The sequence below is a fragment of the Melanostigma gelatinosum genome, assembly GCF_949748355.1.
Source record: "Melanostigma gelatinosum genome assembly, chromosome: 7".
In the NCBI taxonomy this organism is placed as follows: Eukaryota; Metazoa; Chordata; class Actinopteri; order Perciformes; family Zoarcidae; genus Melanostigma; species Melanostigma gelatinosum.
In genome coordinates, this window is record NC_136640.1 from 21,330,201 (window position 1) to 21,356,135 (window position 25,935).

At 45.1% G+C, this 25,935-nt stretch overlaps 2 protein-coding genes across 4 annotated transcripts in view; one reads left to right on the forward strand and one right to left on the reverse strand.

Annotated features, from left to right (window-relative positions):
• The window catches only part of hnrnpul1 (heterogeneous nuclear ribonucleoprotein U-like 1), an 11,835-nt gene extending 5,033 nt beyond the window's left edge, over positions 1-6,802 (forward strand). For 2 of the 3 annotated variants that reach the window (XM_079272055.1, XM_079272057.1), the window contains exons 7-16: positions 153-252; positions 362-474; positions 607-873; positions 1,035-1,157; positions 1,417-1,545; positions 3,622-3,790; positions 4,575-4,889; positions 5,056-5,216; positions 5,313-5,537; positions 5,912-6,802. In XM_079272055.1, the coding sequence (XP_079128181.1) occupies positions 153-252; positions 362-474; positions 607-873; positions 1,035-1,157; positions 1,417-1,545; positions 3,622-3,790; positions 4,575-4,889; positions 5,056-5,216; positions 5,313-5,537; positions 5,912-6,025 (1,716 nt within the window). In that variant the 3' untranslated portion in view covers positions 6,026-6,802. The remainder of the gene's footprint in view (positions 1-152; positions 253-361; positions 475-606; positions 874-1,034; positions 1,158-1,416; positions 1,546-3,621; positions 3,791-4,574; positions 4,890-5,055; positions 5,217-5,312; positions 5,538-5,911) is intronic. The other variant, XM_079272056.1, reaches the window with a different exon arrangement.
• A 976-nt stretch (positions 6,803-7,778) lies between these two features.
• On the reverse strand, positions 7,779-21,910 carry rasgrp4 (RAS guanyl releasing protein 4). The gene is given in 17 exon segments (XM_079272058.1): positions 7,779-7,918; positions 9,093-9,259; positions 9,360-9,491; positions 9,580-9,616; positions 9,728-9,875; positions 9,963-10,072; positions 10,208-10,312; positions 10,630-10,710; positions 10,796-11,071; positions 11,734-11,850; positions 11,937-12,110; positions 12,860-13,001; positions 13,143-13,274; positions 13,397-13,498; positions 13,500-13,788; positions 14,649-14,806; positions 21,545-21,910. Coding segments are annotated over 17 exon segments (2,298 nt in total). The 5' UTR covers positions 21,562-21,910; the 3' UTR covers positions 7,779-7,807.
• Between the last annotated feature and the right edge of the window lie 4,025 nt (positions 21,911-25,935).

Sequence of the window (25,935 nt, forward strand, 5' to 3'; positions counted from 1 at the left end):
TTAAACTCCCACATTGCCTAACCTGAACTCCGTCTGGTTATTTTAGGAGATTTTACGAACAATACTTGTTGGATGACTTCCAGTGTGATGCCTTGTTGCTGTTGATCTTCTCTCGGCTTGTTTTTCACCTGGTTTGTCCCCTCGCTCTTCAGATCAATGAGGAGATTCCTGTAAAGCACCTTCCCAGCAGTGAGCCGGACCCCCATGTAGTCAGAATTGGATGGTCTCTCAACCACTGCAGCACTCAGCTTGGTGAGAGGAACAGTCGCCCAAACGATGGAGATGATGTTTAACATGACGGAAACAAAAGGGAGCTGTGGCTTAAAGTAGTAACGCTGCATTTGACCCCGTCTGGTTTCAGGTGAGGAGCCCTTTTCCTTTGGATATGGAGGAACAGGAAAGAAATCCGCAGACTGCAAGTTTGCAGACTTTGGGGAGAAGTTTGGCGAAAACGACGTCATCGGCTGTTACATTGTAAGTAATGGCATCCGTGATCCAATCACTTTATCTTCTAATAGCATCGTGTCAGGATATTTTGATCTATCATCCTTAATACAACAGAACAATTTCCTAAAAGGCTTTCCTATTATTAATATTTTGCTGTAGGACTTTGACAGTGGCGATCAGGTGGAGATGGGCTATTCCAAGAATGGAGTATCACTGGGCGTGGCTTTCCAGACAACCAAGGAGGCGCTGGCGGGCCGCGCCCTGTTCCCCCACGTCCTGGTGAAGAATTGTGCCGTTGAGTTCAACTTCGGCCACAGGCCGCAGCCGTACTTCACCCCACCAGAGGGATACACCTACATCCACAATCTTGGCATGGAGGACAAGATCAGAGGCACCAAGGGACCCACCATCAAATCTGAATGCGAGGTAGGGCAGCGCTGACAGTGTACAACTATGATGCTATGATGTACAATAATGACACTGATCAGCAGAAATGATATTTTATATCAGATCGTTTTTTGTTGATTTTAGAAGGGACAGGTCTTGCGGACGAGAATGAACCTGTTTTTCTTCTTGACGTGTTTCAGATCTTGATGATGGTTGGCCTGCCTGCCTGTGGAAAGACCACCTGGGCCATAAAGTATGCGGAGAGCAACCCTGAGAAGAAGTACAACATCCTGGGCACAAACGCCATCATGGACAAGATGAAGGTGAACTAAACAGTCACGCTAGGCTTCAGCCTGTTGGTGATCGCTTTTTATACCAACGGTCGATCAACGATATAACCAATATTAAAGCAATTTGAACTATGCACTAATTATGCACTAACTATGCAGACTGAGTCTTCCATGTTGTGGCGTAACTCCCCCCACCAATCTGGAGGAACCACTATTACATCATATAGAAATTAAAATCCCAACCCTAATCCACCCGTTGTTACGATCCATCTCGTTTTATTTGTTGCCGCAGGTCATGGGTCTCCGTCGCCAGAAGAACTACTCGGGCCGCTGGGACGTCCTGATCCAGCAGGCCACCCAGTGTCTGAACCGGCTGATCGAGATCGCTGCCCGCAAGAGACGCAACTACATCCTAGACCAGGTACTGCCCACCCACACTCTGCTCTGATACTCGCCACAGTCAGTCAATGTGCCCTGATGATCACTCTCTCTAATGGACTATCTATTTATCTTTCAGGGGGGCTCTGTGTATTATAGAGTAGAAGAAGCATTGATCACCCTCTTGTTTCTTGATTGTCATGTACTGTAATAGCAAATGATTAATGGCTCTCATAAGTGACAGAGTATTTCATGTTTTCATCCCTCAGTATATTTGCACTTGCTATTTCTTGTCATGATACAGTATTGTTTTGTCTTGTGAATTCCAACAATGTACAAGTAAACCATGACTATGTAAAGATGTTGAGAAACAAGTAAGCTCTGACTGGTGAGTAAGAAAAACACCTTCCGTTGCTAATTTCATAAGACAGAGTTGATAGCTTTTTTAAAAGCTATTTTTAAGTGAGATACTTGGAACTTTTGAGTGTGTTTATTAATGAATTGACCCTGAAGGTAAGTAATGACTAACAGTTTTTAGACTTTTAGATCCTTTGGTTCAGCAAATGTATAAAAAGGTAGGTGGGTCTGATGGAGGACAGTCTTTTCCGTGGAAACTGTGAGTATGAGCAGGTAGGTTATATATCTGTCTGTTGTCTTGTCCGGGACCAGAGTCCGTATGAAGACCAGGTGAGTCCAGGTGAGTGCGGGGGACCCGGCAGAATAGCAAGTCGGTTACTATGCATACACTCTCGTGAGTTCACTTCAGAAAGGGATCGTTCTGTAAAAAGAGAGAGTTGTAACATGTATGTGGTGGATTTGTAGATATTGTTCATGGAATTGATAGTGAATGAATGAGAGTAGTAGGATTTGGCGCTAAAAAAAATCCTTTTCGCTTATTATCACCATGTTTCGATATAAACATTACTCGTGACATTACTTTAGAATTGTTTTTACTGAGATACTAAATGCATAATGTTGTGTTATTATCTGTTGGTTGCTGTTAAGTGAACAGGGATGAGTGATGAAGCATGCTCACCTGCTGAGCTTCTATTTGAATAACACGACACAGTATGACGCTAACTTTATTCTTATCGGTTTGTACTGAAGATGTGTCTCACCTGTAAATTTGCCTTATTATGGTTTTGTTATTAACGTCCTGTTCAGAACTGCAGCCAGTTGCATATTTAACACAGCTGAGGATTCGTTAAGAGTAGTTTTGATTCCACGTCTAGATTTCTTAAAGCAAAGCGTCGACCTTCCACAGATGCGTCGGGGAATATGAATAGATGTTTGAAGTTTGACTAATGTCAGTAGTGATGGAACTACATCTGTTTTTTGGCATAGATTTCATTTTATGCAACCCCATGAGGCCATGGGGGTTGATACTGGGGTAGCTAATTTATGCATTACATGGCAAGATATAGAATATTTCTCAGCATGTAAACATTAGAAATCTGACTATCTTGTTATTTATGGCAGCCTAAATTTGGTGTAATTTAGCTTTCACCGTATTTTATCTTAAGTTAATAATATGCAGTGGATTTGAACCAGTATTCTGGTTCTCAAGCTGAATTAATAAGCGGAATCAGTATTGACTTCATGAAAGCGGTAATACAGCCGGGCAGCGAGCACTTCGTCATTCTAACTCTGCAGGTCTTGATATTGACGATAGTCTAGATTATTAAAACGGAGGACAAAATGCTCACACATCCTACATCAACGGTCGCTCCCGATAGAATGGGTTTACAAGCTGAGTCAGCACAACAGCTACTTAAATATCAACGCTCTATTGTTGTTAATGATCTGAAACTCGTATGTCTATGTTGTTAAGTAACTACGGGAATGTTCAGTGAAGTCAGGTTAAATATGTGCGGGGTCCCCTTCTGTGTCGATAACTAACCTCCGTCAGCAGCCACTGGACACCCGGATGTGCAGGCCGTGAGGTGAGTCTGTGGAGTGACGAGAGGCCATTAGAACTTGAGTAAAAGCGTAGACTTGACATCCAAGCCAAACCTCTCTCACTTCATTATTGCAGGGTTCCAGCTTCCTTCCAGTGGAAAGCCATAACAAGTAAACAATAACAAACAAGCTTCTACTTCTTTCTTGTCACCATTGCTAGACAAATGTATATGGATCAGCAAGGAGACGAAAAATGCGTCCTTTTGAAGGTTTTCAACGCAAGGCTATTGTAATTTGTCCCACGGACGAGGATTTAAAAGAACGAACATTAAAGCAAACCAATGAGCAGGGGAAGGATGTGCCCGATCATGCTGTTTTAGAAATGAAAGGTAGGAACGCTGTGGAAACAACAAACAAAACACCAGATCTACTTTTTACTTTTCTATGTGTTGTCTCTAAAATCAAACTTGGAAGATGCCCCCTCCCCCTCCCCTCCCCCCTTTCCCCCATCATATTCTTTGGTCAGATATCAGACCTGGACATTTTATTTTTAAAGTCCACATGAATTTGATTCTTCCTTATTTCTGCCCTCTATCTGCCACTCGCCATACAGCTTAATTCTAATGCACTGCAAACTGAGACGTGGGCCTCGTCGAGGTCAATGTAACAGTAGAGCTAATATTGCACAATTTGTTTCCCCGAAAACGATGTTTCCAAAGAGCAAAACTTACAAGTAGTCACATGCTGAAGTTGTCGGACGTTAATTTGTAACAGCATTACATCAGCTGTCCTTGGTTTGCAGTGCTGTTTCCTCTTCTTACCAACCTTCCAGTTGTCCCTTTTTGTCCCTCTCCCCACCTCTACTGAACTCCTCCCTCTCCTTTGTCTGCTTCAGCAAATGTTTCCTCCATGTTCCCCTGGAGGTGGCGTTTGTTCCCTTTTTACCCTGCCATCAGCTTTCATCTATCTGAACTTAGTGTATCTTATGATTTCCACTGCCTCTGTATGGTTGTAATTATTTTTTTCATTTTGTCTTCTGGTGGTGTGGCTGCTCTGGTCCTCACTACAACCCCCTCCCCCTCTTTCTCTTTCTCTCTCTCTGCCTCGCCATCCCTCTCTCGCTGGATGGGCTGTCTCTCTCTCCTCTTGTGGTCACCTCTGTCACTCTCCAAGCCAACTTTACTCTCCCTGAGGCTTGCGACTTCCTGGAGGTGGTGACGTTCGCTGAGCTGCAGCTCGACGAGGCCGAAAGTCTGCTGAAGCAGTACAATGAGGAGGGCCGCAAGGCCGGCCCGCCCCCTGAGAAACGCTTCGACAACAGGCAGGGCGGGTTCCGTGGCCGCGGCGGCAGTGGTGGTGGCGGCGGTGGTGGTGGTGGTGGCGGCGGTGGTAGCTTCCAGCGGTACGACAACCGCGATGGAGCACGCGGTGGCTACCAGAACCGCAGTGCAGACGGAGGCGGCGGATACAGAGGAGGTGAGCCGAGCGGTCAGCATACCTCATACATATTTATCGTAATCGTGTAAATCCATAGCTTCTGTTAGTTCTTTGATCTGAATGTAATAATGCATACGACCCAAAAATAAAGCTGGTATATAGTTTACAGTAAAGTTACGTATATCTCTATTGTAACCCAACATTTCTGTTTATTTAGCATCCTACAATCGTGGCAGCTACAACCAGAACCGCTGGAGCAGCAGCAGCAGCAGCTACCGCGAAGGAGGCTCTGATGCACGCGGGAGTTACAACCGCAGCCAGCCGTCAGGAGGAAGCTACAACCGCCCGGCCTCCTACAACAAGGGAGCCTACAGCCAGGTAATTAACTATTTTAATGCATGAAATTGGAGGAAATGTAGACCAAATGTAATAGTAAATGAATGTAATCTTCTGATCTACTTGCTTCACCTCCAGAGCTACAGTCAAGGGTACAACCCGAGCAGCTACAACCAGAGTTACTACGGCAGCTACAGTCAGTACCCAGGCTACAGCCAGAGCTACAGCCAGACACCTACCACTGCACAGACGTACAACCACCATCAGCAACAGCCGCAGCAGGCGCAGCAGCAGGCGCCACAACAGCAGCCTCAGCAGCAGCAGCAGCAGCAGCAACAGAGCTACAACCAGCAATATCAGCAGGTAGTGAAGGCCTCTCACACTCATTTGGGGGAGTTGGGGAGCCGTCAGCGGGCCTGTGGATCAGCGCTAGGCTACGTTGCTAGAACCCCAGTTGGCTTGATAACCCTGTTTACACAGACTACTTTTACATGCTTAAAAGATTCAGTTTCATGCCCCAATTGTGGAAAACTCCACATTCCTTCTGAGCTATTAACATGGCTCATAAAAATGAATATTCCACTAATATCCCTGTTAATATGCATGTGCTGTATATACTCTGATTAACATAAAACGCTGTCGCCTTTATATTCCAAGTCTTCCGTAATGTTTACAGAAATGGAAATAAATGTGAACTTGCCCTCACCGCTGCGCTTGCTTTCTGTTTCTCCCTCCAGTACGCTCAGCAGTGGCAGCAGTACTACCAGAACCAGAACCAGTGGAACCAGTATTACAGCCAGTACGGCGGCTACCCTGGACAGGGCAGCCAAGGCTCATCTGGTTCCCAGTAGCTCCGGTCTGCATCTGTACCTGCGTCCGCCTGTGTCCTAAACTGACCTCTGCAGCGAATCCAATTTTTGTACAGTCTCACATTAAATCCCCAACCATAACCGTCTCTGTCTGGGTTAACACAGCAGCCTTCATTCCACACCAATCAATGTACGCACAAACTGTCACCAGTTTGGAGTTTCTTTTCTTTTTTTTACTGAATGAAGTCTTATTCTACACAGTGACCGTGAGGTGGTAGATGATAGGTATCGGAACATCTAATGAATGTTATCTATTATGCATTTAATGTGGGCTCCACATTTCCTACAGATTGAAGAGGTTATTGTATATTTCTAGGATGCGATAGTGTGAAAACGTGACGGGGCAGAAAAAATTCAGCAAGGCCGAAATAAATTTGCTTGTTTTGAGAACAAAATGCATGCTTTTTACCTTCCCCACCCTCTCCTATGTCTTTGCTCTTTATTTTTCAGTTTCCGAGTGAGCACATTTTATTTACTCCCAATAGACTTCAAACATTATGGAAGACTTTTCTTTTATCGGTGTTGATACTGTAGTATTTAAGCGTTTAATTCCGTCTTTGAATATTTTGCCACTGACTAGTTGTATGTGCAGTTTTTTTTTTATCCCTTTGTGATTGCTGCTCATTGAGTCATGTACGGTAGTTAAATCCAGTTGTCAAACTCTCTCTTTTTTTTTTCTACCTGAAAATGAAAATCAGATCATGACCCGTTACCCGAGCTGTCTTCTTGTCTTTATACAATAAATGCAATTGTATACGCCTGGAGATGTTGATGTCTTTTTTTTTTTTTGCTCTGCGAGTGAACTCAAACACAAACTGCAGGATTTATCGTTGCTGGTGTATTGTTCTTGTTTTCAACAAGATCGACATTGTAGACAAAGGATGAAACAAACAAGCATTTAGCTTTAAAAAAGCCGTAACCTTCCAGTGCAGTCCTGTTGAACTGTTAGAAAGTCAAACTGTTGACAGGGCAGGAAATGAACATGTTCCACTGCTAGCTAGCGTGGTTTATGAATTAAACTCCACTATGGGCGATATGAATCAAGTCATATATCATTATATATTATAATCACATGCTAAAATGCTGTAAATCCCTTATTGCCCTGAAAGGGCTTCAGTGATTTACTAAAGTCTGGCCTGACGTAACCAGAGATAATAAAGGAGTAGATACCTCATACACAGTATAGCGATATCTACTGGTCGACAAGTTGTCTCATGTTATATCTTCAAATCACCCGACACTAAGCCAAACAAATAGAAATTCTAAAAAAATGTCTTGCTGGCTTACTTTCCAAATCCATGAGCAGAGTTGTCGTATAGCTGCCAAAGTGACAATTTCAACAGTTAGTGTTTATTTCCTACCCTGGATGTGTGATGTGTAGATAGGACCGGGAAACTCCTGTCTGGGGTCATAAATGACCTAATGGATTGAGGTTGAGTCTTAGCACCAGAGAACAAAGGCACCTGTTCTAAAACAACACAGCGAGGTGTTCATAAATTACAGCAGGACAATCGGTGCTCGAAGCCTAAACATTCAGCCGAACTCACAAGACTGACAAAAATAAAATAACACGCCATAATCGAACTTCAAACACGAGGGAGTCTAGTCTATACACATAATTGCCGGCGTTCTGATGCGAATGGCCAGTAAATGTCATCAGTCCAACACCAGTCAGAGGCAGCGCGTGTCAGAAAACGTTGGTGGTGTCTGGCCGTTTTGTGTCCATGATGGGGGGGGGGGGGGGGGTGTTGGCAGTCCGAGCGCTCAGTCCGGCTCTCTGCTCTTGTCTTTGTGGAGATGCAGCTCCTCCATCTTCTCCTGCAGGAAGGAGACGGGCATGGAGCAGCCTCGGGTTCTGTGTGGCAGTGTGTTGGCCTGGACGACAGAGAGAAGACAAAATCAAGAGAGTTCTCCTCAAACTCAGAGAGATTGTTTTATCATGGAAAAAAAAAACCTTTTTTAACTTTCTAGTGCGAAAGGTTATTTGAAAAGTGGCGGTTGGGAGCCACGCAAAGTTAGTTTCATCTGCGGAGGAAATAGTTCTTTGAAACACTTTGGTCAAGACACTAGACAAGAGATACGTGATCCCCTCGCGCTGTCGAGTATTTTGCGACTACGACCGACCTCTGGTCAAGCAGAACAATGTGGGTTACCCCGAGTGTTGCTAGAGAGAGACGCTGCTTTTGAATTTGTCAAATGTAAAATCTTCAATTCTTTGATCAGCAAAGACAAAAGTCCATTCGCCTCCTTTGAACTTAAAAACTCGATGGACTCAGCAGCTTCTCTACTGTCAATGACACAGATTTACTTTTGTACAGAAGATTATAAGTGCGGTGCATAAAGACAAAATGATTTTGCATTATGAGAATTAAGTGGAAATGTCGAGAATAAGGTTGACCTTACAGGATTAGTGCCAGGCATGACATGTTTTATTTTCATTTGAGAATAAAGTTGAGAAGACGAGAATACATTTTGAACTTCTGTGAATAAATCAAACTATTAGGGTGAATACATATAATTCTTCTCTCGTTTATTTGTTTTGGTCATCATAATAATACTCATCAGTACTTTTGGAAAGGACAGCCAGGGCACAGAAATGATTATTTCTGTGCCCTAATTTACCGTGTTGTGTTCGGGAATTTAGACCAGAGGTCTAAGCAACCAACCTAAGAGAAAAGGCCCGCGTACTGTAGCAGCTTTAAGAGGGAAAGACACAGCGTGTCGAACATTTTCTGTCTTTGGCAGAAATGTGTCCAAACGTATGCTCTCAAGACCATTTGAAAGAAGCTATGCTCGTAGAAAGATTCCACACGTTGAGGCTAGAAATGCTTGTACCAGCACAACAGCAGTACATGTACACTCCAAGCAGCCAGTGTCACTGATAGACTCATTGATTAGCTCCTGTAGCAGCACCGGACAGTGACTCACTGCTCTGTAGCTTCTCCACCTCGGGCTACAGATATTTCTATAGATGCTGAGCTCATAAGCATTTGTGATAAGATAAAACCAGAAGAGGTCGAGATGCTCTGGGACTCGCGCTCTGTCTCACCCTTCTCTCCGGCGATGCATGCACGAGAGAGTTGTGGTGGTTTCCCCTCTTGTCCTTCTTCTCCGGCGTCCACACTCCGGGATCGGTCTGAGTGGAGTGGTCTGACACGCCCTCGTTGTCTTCCGTCTCGTTGCTTTGGGGGAAAACAAAGGCCTCCTCCTCTGAACCTGACAGGGAACGGTAAGACATCAGGGGTTCAGGGTCATTTTCAAAGCAGGAGCTTCTAGGGCTGTTGTGCTCTGCAGTGTGATGGAGACAAGGACGTACTCCAGCTGTTACCCTTGATTCTTGAGTTGGGGGCCGGGGTGCACGGGCAGGACCCCGTCGTGTTTTTGTGCTTCTTCAAGCACTCCATTCCCACCAGATCTCTGCAGTGTTTGTGACAGTTTATCCCACAGTCTGCGAGACAGAAGAAACAAAATGCTGAGGCTTTAAAGGAACTGATGAAGCGGATTACTCTGAAGCATGAAATGACATGTGGTCTTACCTTTACAGTGGTAGCCCTGCTTGATGACTCCCCACAGCTACAAGAGGACAGACATGGTACATGTGATATTGCAGCTCTGTTGGCCATTAATACATACTGTATATATATCTATACAAAAACAATAAGAGTGGACACAACGGACACTCACAAAGCCTCCGCACGTCTCGCAAAACGTCGGCCGTTTGTACGTGGTTTCATGGAAGTTGTGTGCGTTGAAGTTGAAGCCCAGCTTGGCACATATAGACATTCCCCTCATGAAGTAAGACGTGATTTCTTCACGGCTGATTTGTCCCTCCCTGCACGCACGACAAAAAGTGAGTAAGTGAGTCGTAAGTGAGTCGTTTTCTTTTTGATGGCCTATGTGCGTGTGTGTGCTTCCTCACCTGTCAGTTTCGTGAGTGCAGAAGGAGAAGGGGAAGTTGGCTGCTATTTTCTCAAAGTCCTCCAGTGCAATGTAACCGTCCTGGCTCTGCTCGTAGTTCTTCATCACGGACTGCGGGGGGCGACAGAGCAATCAGATACGGTCGCCCGCTCGGCACAGAGCGGTTGGTTTAGTTCTGCTTTGGGCCTGCCGAGTAATAAGGAAGTGAAAGAAGGCGGGAGGTTTGCTGCAGTGTCACATACTCACATCCACCATCTGCTTGACGTGTTTAGAGATGGTGTTGGGGTCAAGCCTGGGGGTGACCCCTGAACCCCACCCCGCCACTACGGGTGCTTTAACCGGAGCTACGGGCTGTGGACAGGCAGATGCAAGGATGAGACACGAAGGGACTGAACGTGTGAGAAACAAGAAGAAGAAGAAGAAGAAGGGAAAAAAAGGCACGCCCACCACATAACACGCTTCTCTAACGTACAAGCGCTTTGATGTGGCCGATTCTGATGCATAACAGCACCGAGTCTGTGCTTTTTGTTTTGAAGAAAAGATGTTACACCCACACGAAGAGAGAGCACACGAGTGTCCTCCCTCTCGTAAGAAGAGGTTGAAACAAGTGTGAGTCCGCGGAGTTAGATGGAGCCCAGCTTCAAAGAGGAGTATGTGGCTCTACTGACCTGGATCTTGGTGTTCCTGGGCTCCTTGGTGTACGAGAGTTCATATATCTCATCCTCGGTGTAGTATAAATCCAGAGAGAGCTGGAACATCAGAAGAACATCATTTAAAGAGGTTCCTCGTGGGAATCTCTTTCATCTGATTTCTTCATGAAATGTCTCTGTATACCGTGAGCAGATGCAGAAGGTCTTTGTTGGCCTCGAAGGGCGGCGTGCAGCCGTGGACGGCCACCAGGTCGCTGATGTTGCTGTACAGGTGCTCCAGCTTGCTCAGGTTGATCTTGTCCCCGTTGATGTAGTCTGGCAGGGCCTCGTTCAGAGAGATCAGGTCCTTCAGGTGGACGCCCAGGATGGGCACCCTGAAGCCATTGCACACGTTGTAAATCCGCCGGTAGTTGATGTAGTTGCTGCGCGAGGAGAGCAGCTCTGTCATCTCACTCAGGGCCTGAAAAGAGGGCGAAGACCACGAGAGAAGCGATAAATAAAGACAGCGGTCACTTGTCTCTGCAGTTATGTGGACTTCAGTACAGCCATGACAATAGAAATATGAACGTAAGGAGTATTTTCAAGTGACAAGGATCAAGTTTAGATAAAGTCATGAGTCATTGGTGTCTAAGTCCAAGTCAAGTTGCAAGTCTTTATTTGGGATTTTTTTCAAGTTTTTCAAAAGTCATCAAATTTGTGACTTGAATCTGGTACAAGCTATATGTTAATTATGTCTTTTAGGGTGTGAATGGTGTTATTATGTGTAACAATGTAACAAAGCAACTAAAAAAATGTATTGATATCAGTACAAGACAAAGAAACTTCAAGAGGGGAGTTACAAAGTGTTGACACCCAAAAGGAAACTAGAATTGAAACCTCTACCAAATGCTGTTGTACCTGAATTATCCCCCTCCCTTCAGTTGAACTGATTTCTGAAACCTGCACACACGCTGCACTAGTTTCACAGTTAACGTTAATACACAAACACAGTCAGTGAACGCGAAGAAATGTCACAGTTCAAGAAAGAGAAGGATTCAAGAAAGAAAAGTGTAATCGTGAAAGCTTTGTGGTGAGGCAGTCATCAACTGACCGACTCATGGTCATGTGTAATATCTGACAAACCTTAGTGATGTCAGGAGTCAGCAGGTTGGAGGTGTCTTTGAGGCGGGAGATGGAGCTGTGACAGAGGCCTCCAGTCACTGCCATTAGAGTGTTAAAGTTTTGCAGAGCTCGGAGTTTCTATGGCGCAAAGAACACATGAAGTTATTTCCGTATAGTCAAAGGAGTATAGTTCTCTGCAGTGAACGCTCCCTCAGCCCGTTTACCTGGGCCACGTGAATGAACTTAGTGAAGACCTGGGCTCTCTGCTGGGCCGTGTGCCTGCTGAGGATCATCAGCTGGACCCACTGGGACACTCCATTACACATCATGACCGAGCGCTCCAGAGCGGGGTTGTCCCTCACCGAGCCTCGCACCACGTAGCTCCGGTAGTCCAGGAACTGCCCGGTCGCAAAGCAGCGGTCAGACAGGAAAACGACTCTAGCACTGTTTTCACTGGACATCTGTCACCAAATGGTGATATGTTCTACTCCTAACTGCTTTTCTACTGAAAGAGAAGACAATTCTCTGGAACATCTGGAAGGAGAATCTTACCAAACTTCAAAAAAGAAAAAGGAAGGATGCTATTTTCTAATATATGTACTTTATAAAGGGTTTGAGTCTGCATGTAAATATTGATAGCTAAATGGATTTTGGTGCAGATGTATATAATATACGTATTATTATTATATATACTGAAACAAGCAGGGGGTCGGTTATTATATCCATATAACATTTGGCATTTTAATGTTTTTTTTGGTGGGATAAGCGTGTTATTTAATCTTCATGATATGCACAGTCACCTCTTGTGAGAGCAGCAACATCTCTACAAGTCATGGCAACACGATGAAGCCTCAATAAAGGTGCTGTGTACCACATTGGGAGCATTTCTGTTGCCTCTCAACGTGGCCACGGCTGAGCCGGCGACTCGCAGCTAACGGTGCAAACAGATCTAACAGTGCAAACTACGGAATAAGTGCTGCCACAACACTAATGGTAGAGAAGGCATGATCAGCTGTATGAGAGGAATGCAGGTAGACATTCCTCCACTATGTCTCCACATAGATAATGCTTGTTTGTTGCTACATCAATGCTCTGAATCTGTACATTGCACCTTCAAGCAAAGACAAAAATTGGTCTCTAAACTCACAGAAACGTAACAGAAGTTCTTGAACTCCAGGTAGCTGAGGTGCTCGGCCATCTCGTGCGGCTCCATGTGGTCGAAGATCAGAGACACCTTCCTCTTCTTCACAGAGGGCGAGGGTGCCTGGAATATGTTCACATGAGGGCCTCTAGGAAAAGAAAGCCGAGCAACAGGACAAAAATAGACATTGTTTTCCTCTATTTTCTATTCGTGGAAGAACTCGTTTGAGTTGTGGCCAAATAAGCAAAGTGCGATTCCTCCGGGGCATGGAAATCAAAACACGGCTCACAGGCAGGAGGTGTCGATGAGCTGCGAGTGCGTCTCCTCTCCGTCTGAGCGGGCCAGCGCCCACAGGTCCCCCATGGTCTGCTCAAGGAGGGGGTCCGCCTCGAACACCGCCGGGAACTGGCTGATCCACTGCCTTTCCACGAAGCGGGACAGAGAAAAAGAAAATGCTTACTAACCCTAAATGGAGACAGGAGAAGCAGTTTCTGTCCCGACACGTGTCACGCCCCCCCCCCCCCCCCCTGTGCCTTTACTCACCTGATGAGTTGGCAGATCTGTGCCCGCTTCGGTGCCCTCTTGTCCGAGGGACAGTCCTTATAAGTGAGGGACAGAGTCAAGGATCCAAACACAGAATCAAGGTGTGCAGATACGGCACCACGTTACACTAAACACCAGCAGCAGGGATACGTACTTCAAAAATCTGCTTTTTGCCGACAAAACAAAGCCATGCCTGTTCCCTGATCTGCTTAATGAACGCGGCCATGTGATTGGGGAGCAGTGCACCGGCGGCGCTGCGCTGAGCGACAGTGGAGGATATAGGGCGAGAAGTTTCTGGGCGAACAACTGAGACGGCACGACCCAACTGTGCATCATCAGGGTCATGTGGACCAGCTGGATGCCTCTGGGGCTGGAGAGCTTCCCCTCCGAATCTGCAACCGAAGCACAGCAGCACATGGATTAACGCGGTCAAAAACAGCAACAAACACTGTCGGCTCAGGTGGAGCGGCTCAGTCCAGTTCGTTTCAGTTCATTTCTGTCAGTCGCTTCGTTCTGTTTCAGGTGGGTTGAGGTGGGCATCGAGGTTTTCTGCAGGCTTGTTTTTTTTGTTTTTAATTTCCTGTAGGTGCGAGTGTCTGTCTGTGTTAACAACCTGCCCCGGTTGTTTTCCTGCCTGTGGTCTACTGTATGAGATACATCCAACTGTGACCTAGAGTAGAAATAAGCAAATAAAGAAAAAAGAAAAGGTCTAGACAAATGTGTCTAAATTACTTGATATACAAAGAACCTTTTCATCATACACTGTACCATAGTGGGACATGAAGAGTGTTCGTCACTGTCTTAAGGTTGTTGGCATCTCTACTATCACTTTCTTTTATTGTTATCTTTTATCTTATCGCATTTTTCAGCTAATTAAACATACACTACATATGTGTTGGACACCACTCAGGGTATCTAGATGCTTTTTATTTTTATTTTTGGGGGGATTTGGATGACCTGACCAATGAAGAGAGTGAGACCAAGTAAAGAGAAGAGAGAGGAGAGACACCTGTATAGTTTACCATTGCATGGGAATAGCTAGTTGGCCTCTGCAGCCCAACTAAACAAAGCTTGATTGTATGAGACTGCCCTTTGTCTCCCTCCCTCCCTCCCTGTCAGTCTCTCTCGCCCTGGACCCCCCCCCCCCCTCACTCTCCCTCATCCCTCATTTATATAACCTGGCTGTGATAAAGGGTGAAGGCACATGACAAACTTTGGGAACAAATGCAAACACGCTGGGACAGAGACTGACCGAAGCAGTTCAGGCAGCGCTGGATGAGCTCATCCAGGCTGGCGGCGCTGGCGCTGGGGGCCGAGCTGGGGCTCTGCAGGGCCCGGGTGATGTCCTGAGGACTGGGACATGTGTTCCTCCTCCGCTGGACCAGCTTCCTGCTCTCTCCATTGGGCTTCCTGAGAAAGAGAGAGAGAGAGCGAGAGAGAGAGAGAGAGAGAGAGAGAGAGAGAGAGTCAGACACAGACAGGGAGTATGAGTAGCCTAGAAATAAGTAGAGCAGAGTGTGGTGAGGCAGTGCAGGTCAGCATCTGAGGAAACGCAGCTCCCTCACATCTGATAAGCTGTTCTGCAGCGCTGCAGCTGCCTCAACCATAACGCGCTGGCAAAACAACTGCAAACAACTGCAGGGGAAGGAAGTAACAGGCCCTGCCACGGACAGCTGTATTGTATTGCTTACATGCTGTGCTAGTAAAAAGAAGTTCTGTTGTGTTTGCTCACACACACCCATCCTCTTTGGAACACGGAGCCCATATATTTGTTGTTTTAAACTCCTTTCAATGTGAGTGCCGAGCACAGCAATATGCGATTAGTTTACAGGCTATATCTATTTTATAATTTAATAATTTTTCTTAAATACACTACATGTATTATAATTTATAAAAATATTTTCTCATTATCTTATTTTCTCATTGCACAGCTCCTGTCTTCCTCAGTTGCTCTGCTTCCAGTGCAGCTTGTTTTAAGTAGAGCTTTTATCCAATCAGATCTCACCTCTGTGTCTCTAGGTAAGAGACAGAGGCCAGAGGCCTGCAGACTCACAAGTGAATCCATGTGCAGTTTAAGTAAATGGGGACGATATTGTTGATTGCCATAGTCTTCAACCAATCAGATCTTTAGTTTGACATGTTGGGCGTATTCTAGGTGCCAGAGCCTGCTAGCTGGCCTACAAGTACGTCAGCATTAACGGGCAGCTCAGTTTTAAGGAGCAGCTCTGCAGTGAGGTGCAGCAGCGTGCGCTGTGATTGGCTAGTTTAGCTTAGCCTCCCAGAACAAGTGCCTCAGCTGTTTGTTTTTTTTGTTCTGGTTTTTTTTTTGTTCCGGTTCAGAGGTCACAGTCCGTTGTCTCCTACGTGAGCGCAGAAAACATTATATTTCCTACAATTTAAGCTTCTGCATTTTCCAAATGCACTAGTATTATTCAAACGTATTGTTCGGTTTGTAAGCCTCGTACCGAACGGTTTAATACGAATACGTGTATTATTACGCCATAGAAACAAATAATAACCGTAGCTGTGGCGCCATCAAGAGGTTATTAGGAGGATTCAGTTGTGAAGGCCCAGGTATAAAATGCACGGCCCGCCACTGCTACATACTATATTAATGCATGCCTTTAAATAGTTGTTGCGTTACACCCACGAGAATCTGGAGTCAGGCTGAAAAAGTACAATGTTGCGTCACACCTGAGGTCAGCGCTACAATATGCCACACATCTACAACGATACTGCTTTTCTCGAGCGTTTTCTCAAAAAAAAAACGGTTTCTTTTAGCGCCTGTATACGCTCACACCAGAGAGTGTGTGGCGTGCGTGGTAGGGCGATGTGATTTACAGCATGGAGGACACGGGAGACGAACGCACGCTGCACAAAGCAAAACTATGACAGCGTGTGAAAGCTCAGCATGTTTGGAGGCTCAACAATGAGAAATAAAACTATTTCAGAATATAGTTTCACCTCCTCAGGTGTCTCAGCCCATCTGAGAAGGAAAGATGACTCCTCGGCCGAACTCCCAGGGATCACTATTAAGTCCTCAACGGTTGGGAACAGGGAGAGCCTGGACTAAAAAAGGAGTGATGGAAAGTCATGCACAGCATGTGGACCACACCTTTGCAGCTGGATTGATGCTGACTGAGGTCAGACAGGACAAAAAAACAACTTTCAGCTGAAGATCAGGGAGCAGTGCTTCATCCTGTAGTGTTGACTCTTTAATTAAGGGCTTCTCATATGCCCTTAAAAAGACAAATGAGACTGCTTTGTTCCATGATGCGATTGCTTCCTCTTCAGATCAGGGGCTCAGTTTAGCAACATCTGACAGCATTTCACAATAATCAGTAACCCTTTTCATACTGGTTTTTTTAAACTGTCTCTGCCTCACTTTTGCAGTTTGAGACTCGAGGCAAGAGGTTTGAACCGTGAGCCACTTGTAGAAACAGTTTGTATCTCGGCTGTGAAACTGTGGCCGATACTGTCCCGATAGTGGCAGGAAACACTTTGACTTCAGAGAACTGGAGACAAGTTCCCTGAATGACCAGACCTGCATCCCCTTCTCTTGTGTGTGTGCGTCACACGTGTGGTGCATAACTCAGCATCGCACACATGCAGCATCATGGTTTGCTTCATATGCATGTCACATGGACACTGGTGCAGGCGAGCCCGGTGACTTTAACTGCTCTATTTGTGCCACGAGCCGCTCCGCTGCCTGTATGCGTCGTTTCACACAGTTATCACACCACACTAACTCCTCCTCCTCCTCCTCCTCCTCCTCTTCACCTCATTACATCAGCTGGCTACTGACTTCAAAACACGAAACAACACAGCATGTAACCACCGTGAGCTCATGTGCAGTAAGGACAGGGGAGTCTCACGACACATGGAGGTGACCTGGTTCATTCGGTCGATACCTCGGCCACCTGTTACACTTGTGTTCTTGAATCTTGAATGTCCATGCTTTAGGATGAGAGGAAGGACTCTCTAACCTTCGACCTTGTAGTTTTCGGTCCCAACTGTAAAACCCTTTGAGGCAAATGTGTAATATGTGATTTAGGGGCTGTGTAAATAACATTGACTTCACTTGACTCCTCTGTTAGTTGAGAGAAATAGCCAACCAGTAAACAATGTCAAAAGGGGTTAAGACGCCTAAAGCTTGTCGTTTTCATAAGCTCCTTAAAACGCATTTCGTTTCTGAGAAATTTCAAATTTGAATTCGTTTTTTTTTTGGTCATTTGTAAAAACACACTAAAATGACACATAAAGCACCATTATTGAGACTGACACTCAGAGAGCAAAAACCTCAGTTCAAGTCTCCAAAACATTGAACACGTGACCAAGTGACCAAAATACATGCCTGAACACCTAAATGCTTGATTTTCGACATGTCATTCAGGATGTAAGCGCATAAACAATACAACAGGTGAGTTCCTCTTTACAACAACAATGGAAACCAACAGAGCAGCGAAAGGCCTCTTTTCAAAAATGTGTATGAGCAATAGAAAACAAAATGTAATTCATGTTTTCTTTGAAGTTACCACAAGATGTTTTTTGTTTGTATTTGAATGTATTTGAATTAGTTGTGTTCAGATTTTCAATGCAAAATGCTGACGTTGGAAATGCATGCTGTATTGACTTGTGTTTACAACGTGGACAGAAACAAGCATCAGTGTGCACTGCTGGGCCTTCTGTCGTCGAACATATGACTGTAGGGTTTCAATGAATGATAAATTGATTCAAAATATCAACAAACTGTGATCGTCCCTATCGTCTGTCCCCAGAGCTCGAGGTAAAGTCTTATTTGTTTGTCCCAAAGTATTTAGTGTTTTACACAGATGGAAAAAACAACAGAAGCTGGAACAAGTGCACAACTTTGCATTTTTGATTGACGAATGCATTTCCATTTCTAAATGAACACATGAATATCTCGTGCGTATCTTTCACCAGCCTGTGTTTTATAAAGTGCAAAACTGAAACGATTGATTCATCGCTGTACATTTTTGGCGAACCGGTTGCTTTCTTATCTCAGTGCCCTTTACAACCTGTCATCTCTCCCTTTGACTCAGAGTGAATTTGTCTGTCGACATGAGAGGACGAACGCTCGCTACTACAAACAGAAGTGCTGATGGGGAAATGTTATTGATGTCACGACGTCTGTCAGGGAATTTCCCCCAGAGTGCCGAGCAGGTCGCAGCTCTATCTTTTCTGTGTAATGAGCCTGGCCTGGCTGAAGAGACAGAGAGATGTTTGTAAATACAGCCAGCGTGTGCTGGACTCCCGCGGGTTACTGTTTGACCATTTGCATTCCCTTTTTTTTCCTAAGACAACATAATAATGTTTCACTGTGTGTCCACGGAAACACATCGCCGCTGACAGTGGAAAGGGGAAATCCTCCTGTGAATGACAATGAGGACCAAACCCCGAGCAGCCTCTTCTCTGAGTACTAAACGAGTCTGGGTCCATCATATCACTGATTTGGTTTGAGGAAGACCTTCCACGCCTCCTTTTTCCTCACTTCAGCCACTTGTTTTCCTCTTCCTTCATCCTTGCTCAATTCAAGCCATTCAGGAAACAGCTTCTCCTTTTTTTCCCCGTTTGGAAATCCCCCCCCCCCCCTCAGTCTCTTTCCCATCCGTGTCAAGACTCCTGGCTACAGATCCAGTCCCCTCCTCCCCTTTCTCCCTCTTTCGATCTCACACTGGCGGGGGGATATGCAAATTCCTCTCTTTCTTTTCTTAATTGATTAATTGAAGCCAGGGCCCTTTGAAGGCCTTGTTTGTGAGCTGCTCTCTCTCTCTCTCTCTCTCTCTCTCTCTCTCTCTCTCTCTCTCTCTCTCTCTCTCTCTCTCTCACAACCTGCGTTCTTGTTCCCTCTGCATGTATTGCACCGATCCGTTCATGCATTTGGTGCAACAATAAAGCCACTGTACCAACCATTGTGGTTGGCATCAGGAACATGAACATCCACGAGGTATAAACTGTTTGGCACTGAAGCCGCCAATCAGTTAGACAATGGAGTCATACCTGTGGAAATTCTGACGCTATCAGTACCAATGTGTGCTTTCTCTCCATCTTTCATTTATCACACACACACACACACACACACACACTATCACATACACACACTATCACATACACACGCACACAGTAGTGTTTTCATGACTTTTGGGGGCATTACATTGACTTACATTAATTTCCTGGAGTATTACCTGAACCGCTAATCCTAAGCCTTACTCTTAACCTTAAACTAAACCTGAACCTAACCCAACCTTAAAGTCTTCACCCTTAAATATAACGATTCATGTCATAGGGACGTGCATTTTGTCCCCATTTTGTCCCACATTTCTCGATACCTTTCTAAAACTGTTCAGACATTTCTCTTAACCTACATTCAATTCAGCACACCAGTTAATAAAACATCCATAATGCAGTGCTGCAACCAAAACAGTATCACTTTGTCCCTCATCACACGATGAGCTAACAAACCCACTATCAACAGGTGGCATTACAGCATGTATCAATATTGAATTATCTTTGTCGATTTATTTAGCATGAACCAAGATTTCATTGCAACAAGAAGGTTACTTCTTCATTGCACGGATTGTGCCGCCTCACACAAAAGGAATCAGAAATGCTGCAACATTCTGTAATGGGCTTTTTCTTTTGGTTGCTATTTTTGCATGTGCGAAAAAAGAAGCAAATGTGTTATATATATATAGCCTGAATATAATTACTACAGATATATACATCCCTGTCTTTTGTGTTGGGCCACCTGTTCTCATCCACACCTTATGTCCTCTCTCACTAAACAGCTGGGAAAGAATAGTTCTGATCCATCACAGGCAATCTTGAGCAGATTACATGTCCAGACATCCAGCATGTATTGTGTCCCGTGGGGACATCCGATTAAGTGGCTGGGGGAGTAATCAACTGTCCACCAGCACGAGGAGAATAATTCCTCTTTGGAGATGAGGAATGGAGAGAACGGCGGAAGCACAGGTGACACCATCCTGCAAAGGGCTGTAAAGCAGTCTGTGAGTGGGAGAGGACCGTGCAACGTCACATACGGTTACAAAACCACCTGACCCCTCGAGTTACCTGGCAGGGCTTTCAAAGAGCAATTGGAATACTTTGTCTGTGTTGTATGTCTCCACTAAGGGGTTATATTTGGAGTTTCACATTTAAAAAATTTTTTAAATCAAATTAATTTTTGTCTTTTAGAGCAGTACGTAGCATATTTTGTACGAGTCAAATTTTACAGTCATTTCATGTCATGTTGGTGCTTTTATGGTTTTGAATGTGCATTTAACAGGTTTTATAACAGTATATAAACAGCGTTTTTATTTTCAGTTTGAGTGAGAAAACAGTTTGCATTTTGGCGTCGGCTTCTGTTGTGCTGACTGTGTGAACTCTTTTTGAAAAAGTGAACTCGGTATTGAGAAATGCGCGTTACCGATTGCTTTAAAACTAAACTATGAGAAGCACAGCAGTGCGGCCGCTCCGTCAGTCCACCTTAAGCTCAGGTAGCTGAATCACACATAACACACAGCTGACTACCTTAACATTCGACACCCAACCCTCAAGTCATTCCAGGGAATCTGATAAGAGCTGCGGTCAAAACTACAGCAGTACAGAACAAAAAAGTACCAATGAAAACACATCAGTATCTAAGATCTACTGCAAAAATAACACAACCAAATAAACATCATGAACAGACATGTAAATGGGGATTAGCATGGAAAGGTGAGCAACTGTTGAATGTCAGCGCGCGCTTGTGTTGTATACACACAGACCATTTGAGGTGTTGGTGTGCTTTACTGACATACCGGCCAAACACACGAGCTGTGGCTGCGCTGCGTGTCATGTGTGCAATCTTTCTTTGAACACTGAGCCTCTCTCTCTTTCTCCACAGCACACTGTCAAGTTTCATAAAAGTGGCCGAGAACACACACACAACTAAATGCCCTCATTTCTCTTCAGATTGCACAAACCACACTGCCTCTCACAACCTCACAGCTTCACACGTCTCGGCTGCACACAAGCTTTGCTGACACATACTCAGACTCAACACTTGCTAAGACTTGCAAGTGGGGGTTCCAAGTGCGCCGTGTTCTCTCACTTTTGGTTCGCGCTCCTCTTTTTTTGAATTACCTCTTGGTCTTGTTCATTGCAGAGCTCTTCTCCTCAGCGGCACTCCTCCTCCACTGGTAATCCGCACGGGCATCTGAGCGTGTCTCCTACAGCTCCATGGTTGACCCTGCTCCTCCTCCTCCTCCTCCTCCTCCTACCCTGTGTTCTCTGTGTTAATGTGCCCGGGCAGCGAGAGCGGGCACAGGACGGAGAGCTGCTGGGGCTGAGGGCTGCCTACCTGCCGGTCATCGACTAGACTCCGCTCCACTGCTTATCAATCCGCTCTGTGTCAGTCAGCCTCTCTCTCTCTCTCTCTCTCTCGCTCTCTCTCTCTCTCTCGCTCGCTCGCTCTCTCTCTCTCTCTCTCTCTCTCTCTCTCTCTCTCTCTCTCTCTCTTCTATCTGGAGGTATCTGTCAGCCACAAATCAGACTTCACGCTCCTTCCGCCTGCAACATGCTGAGAGTAAAAAAAAGCCTCAAAAGTAGAGCGCAAGAGCCAACTAAAGTCACTCACTTGGCCCCTCAACATAAACAAGTCAGCATCTTAAATGGAGGAACTGGCTCTGACAGATAGGGGAACTCGCATCAGTTTCTGTGTGTGCGTTTGTGTGTGTGTGTGTGTGTGTGTGTGTGTGTGCCCAAGGGGGAGGGGAGAGGGGAGAGAGAGAGAGAGAGAGAACAGTGAACACAAACGCAGTACCCATAGAGGAAGGAGGAGGAGAGTTAGGAGGGAGATAGTGATGAGCAATCATCTGAGCACCATCAGTGTACTCCAGGAAGCGACATCTGCGGTTCTTTTTTTTGTTTCAGAGCATCAACACAGAAAACCAGAAACAAATAGGCCACACCACAGTGTCACTTTTTTGATGCAGTTTTTCTGGGGGCATTGCCTGAACTTGGCAAAAGAATCGGTTCCTGAAAAGAAATCATCAGATGTCTGATAACATTGTTGAATCCTGACACGCGTCTCCCCTCCTAGATTTGTTCATTCCAGGGTCTCGAGCGTCCCCTGAATCACGTCCATCACCCTGATTTCTTCATTTTCTTTTTAAAACTCTCTCTGTCATTTCTCAGGGGAGCAAGCGATCACACAGGGAGGTAGTGTTTGTGCTTGTGAATGTGGCAGTGCAGCTGGACAGGGAGACTCAAAGGCATCCTTGTTTTAACGCACCAAGAGGAAGAGGCGAACAAACAGGGGACATTAATGTCCCCCGAGTCTGCAGAGGTGGCTTCTTCGCTCCAGGAAGCTGACTGGCTGGCAGAGAGAGTGGGCGACATGGCATTCAAAAGCAGGGAAAGATGCACCGAGCAGGAATCCTGCAGTCAATGCACGCCGAGTCCCAAACACCAAAAAAAAAAAAGATGCATTTGGATTTGCATTATAAAGTAGATCAGTGAATAACTCACCAGGGAAGATGGAAATGTCACAGAAGAAGAAAAAAAGAAGTTTTTAATGCTATATTTCCTGGCAATGTGGTAATCTTACTGTAATATTAAGCAATGGTTCTGTAAAACAGGAAGAGTTGCAATCAACACAGCTGTTAGCCTAAATCTAAAGACATTTGACACATGCTGAAAAAAACAGACAGGCTAGTAGCCCGCATTTCTATTACATTTTAATTGAACCTGTGGCATTCTCCCCACATGTGATTTTGTTGTGTGACTAACGTGTTTAGTTTGTGCATTTTCTTCAAAGTCTTTTATTTTGATAATTCTTGCAAAAACGGAAGTCTCTGAAATTGTGTTTTGACGTAAATTGACGGTAAGGAAAAGTAGAAGGAACGGTAACTGTGTTACATTAAGACGACATGAGAGAGTTGGACGTTTAATTACAGTACATTATGTCTCTGTTTCAAAATGTGACTCATTTTCTTATGGGATAACTCTTTAATTGAGTGTCTTTGTTTGAGCTCTACTCATGATGTAACGTTAGCGTTACGTTGCGGTCTTTTGGAGATATCATTTATTTTCCTGTTGTAATTAAATGTCAAAGAAGCAACAAAGTAGCTGCAATAGACCATCAGCCAAGGCTTAGCATCGTTTGCGCGGGATGGTGCCGTGACTGTCTTGAAAGCTTTTGCTAATTCGTGCTCACTTTGGAGTCTCAATCACAGGTCAGAATCGTGGAGATCACCGTGCACAGATTTGACTTCATTTCTCGGTACGATGTCGCCATCCTCAGGCGCGGCGACGCCACAGCACGTGAAGGCGGATTCGTGAGTTGGCAAAAAAAAACAAAAAAACCGGCACCAGCAGGTCACTTCTGAACCAGGACTCATACTCCCAGAATTCACGTCAGTTCTGCTTCAGTGGCGTGTCACCTCCTCTCCGCCTCCTCCTCGCGCTGCTTTACCCGCTGGACGGAGTTGTATCCCGGCGTCCCAAAACATCTTCGTATCCGCTGCCAGCTGCCGTTGCAGCGGGGAGGAGATGGGCGAGAAGGAGAGCATGCTGAAGGATGCCCGATGGGCACTGAGGAGGTACGTGTGTGTGCGCGTGTGTGTGTGTGTAAGTGTCGGTGTGTATGTCTGTCTGGTGCATCCCTGCTGCCCGATGTGACCAGGAGGGTTGTGCCACTGACACTCGTCCACTGTTTTCTTCAGGGATGCAGGCTGCCCAGACAGAGCTGTGGATACTGAGAGAAGATATAGTATCTTTGGCCTTTGTATTCTGCCAGGACGATTGCCTGCTACACCGTCTCATCATAGATCTATTTGCATTTTGGTGGAGGTTTGGCATCTATAATAAGAGAAATGCTACGAATGCCCATCATAGTGTCCTATGCCAAAGGTGACACCTTCAAATAGCTTGTTATGTCTGATCAACAGTCGGTCCTTACAGGAATGAATCGCCGCGTTTCAGGAGCTGCAACCTGCAAAATGTGTTTGGACATTTTTTTGCTTGGTAATCGATTTACACAGTTAATTAAGAGTGGAATTAATTGGCTGCTGATCAGTCACTGTTCATACCTTCCAATCACACTGCTGACACTCAAAGAATACAATCAAAAATGAACAGTCGTCGAATCATTTCCTGATGGTGAAAGTCCGTGGATTGATGCCCAGGCGTTCACACAGGACAGGTCCATCCCTTCTAGATCACTGCACAGATTTGTGTGGCACGACTACAGGGGGGGGGGGGGGGGGGGGGGGGGGGGGGCTGTTGACAGCGACATTGCCACGTTTAATTGAGCAGGAAGTTCAAAAATAATATGGTAGTAACGATTACTTACTGCTCTGACTGCAGCTCAGACGTTTTACACTGAAGCATGAAATGTGTAACTGTGTATGTAAACGTGAAAGAGCACCGAGCTAATTAAGAGGCTGATCTCATGTCAGAGACACTCATCCTGTTGTTGATTAGACCGCAAGAAGACATCGCCAGTATCCACTGCACCCAAATGTGCCGAGCTGGAGGTGAAACACCGACCGAAGATGAAATTATTATTCTATTCATCAACAGGGAATTATGGACAAGAATTTTAGATTTTTAATTGACCAAGTTTAAGTCTTCTATCAAGCAAAAATATCGAAACGCAAACTGCAGCTTTTCTCTGCATCATATCATTGTTAAATGATTCTCTTTTAGTTTTTATATTGTTCAGACAACATAAACAATCTGCAGACTTAATTTAGGGCTCTGGAAGCACGAGGTGTTAGACATGTATTGTATTTCATAACATGTATAAAGTCTAAGATAGGCGTGATCGAGTCATGAACACATTGAGTCCTGTCTCGCTGATTTAAAGTGAGTTTAAAGTGGAGCTCTCGAGTATTTCCATGCACTGACCGATCTGAATTTGACAGTATAATCTGCTGAATCTTAGTCACTTGTCACATATTATTTTTTTTTAACTAAGAATGTTTTGGTCTTTAAATTCATCTTTGATTGTTGTATATAATATCACAAATATGTAATTATTTGAAACCAAGTTTTCCACAATTAGTACACTTCACTTGTTCACATCAAGTTGATTTAATCAATTAATAATAGCAGTGTAAAATAGGGCTAAGTCCTGTCAGTAAGTCAGCTCTGTACAAATTCCCCATCATGCATCTCTGCTGAATCTGAGACACAACTGACAGAACCTGGTCAGCTGACCGTCAGGTGATGGAGATGTCTGAATGATCTAAACATTTGGGGGCGGAGCAGATAATGCAGCGCTCTGATGGTGTTATTGTACAGTGCAGCTGACTTATACACTTTGAAGAGTTACGGTGTGTGTGTGTGTGCGTGTGTGCATCTGTTCTTACTGTACACTCCCTAAAGTCTCTTCACCCCCTTTCCTTTTATAGCCTCAGACATGTGGAGGGAGGTGTGTGTGTGTGTGTGTGTTGGAGGGGTCAGCCTGTGTGAAGGAGTGGCCCACTTCTACAGCACGATGGGATGTGTGCCGTATGTGACTAGGTGCC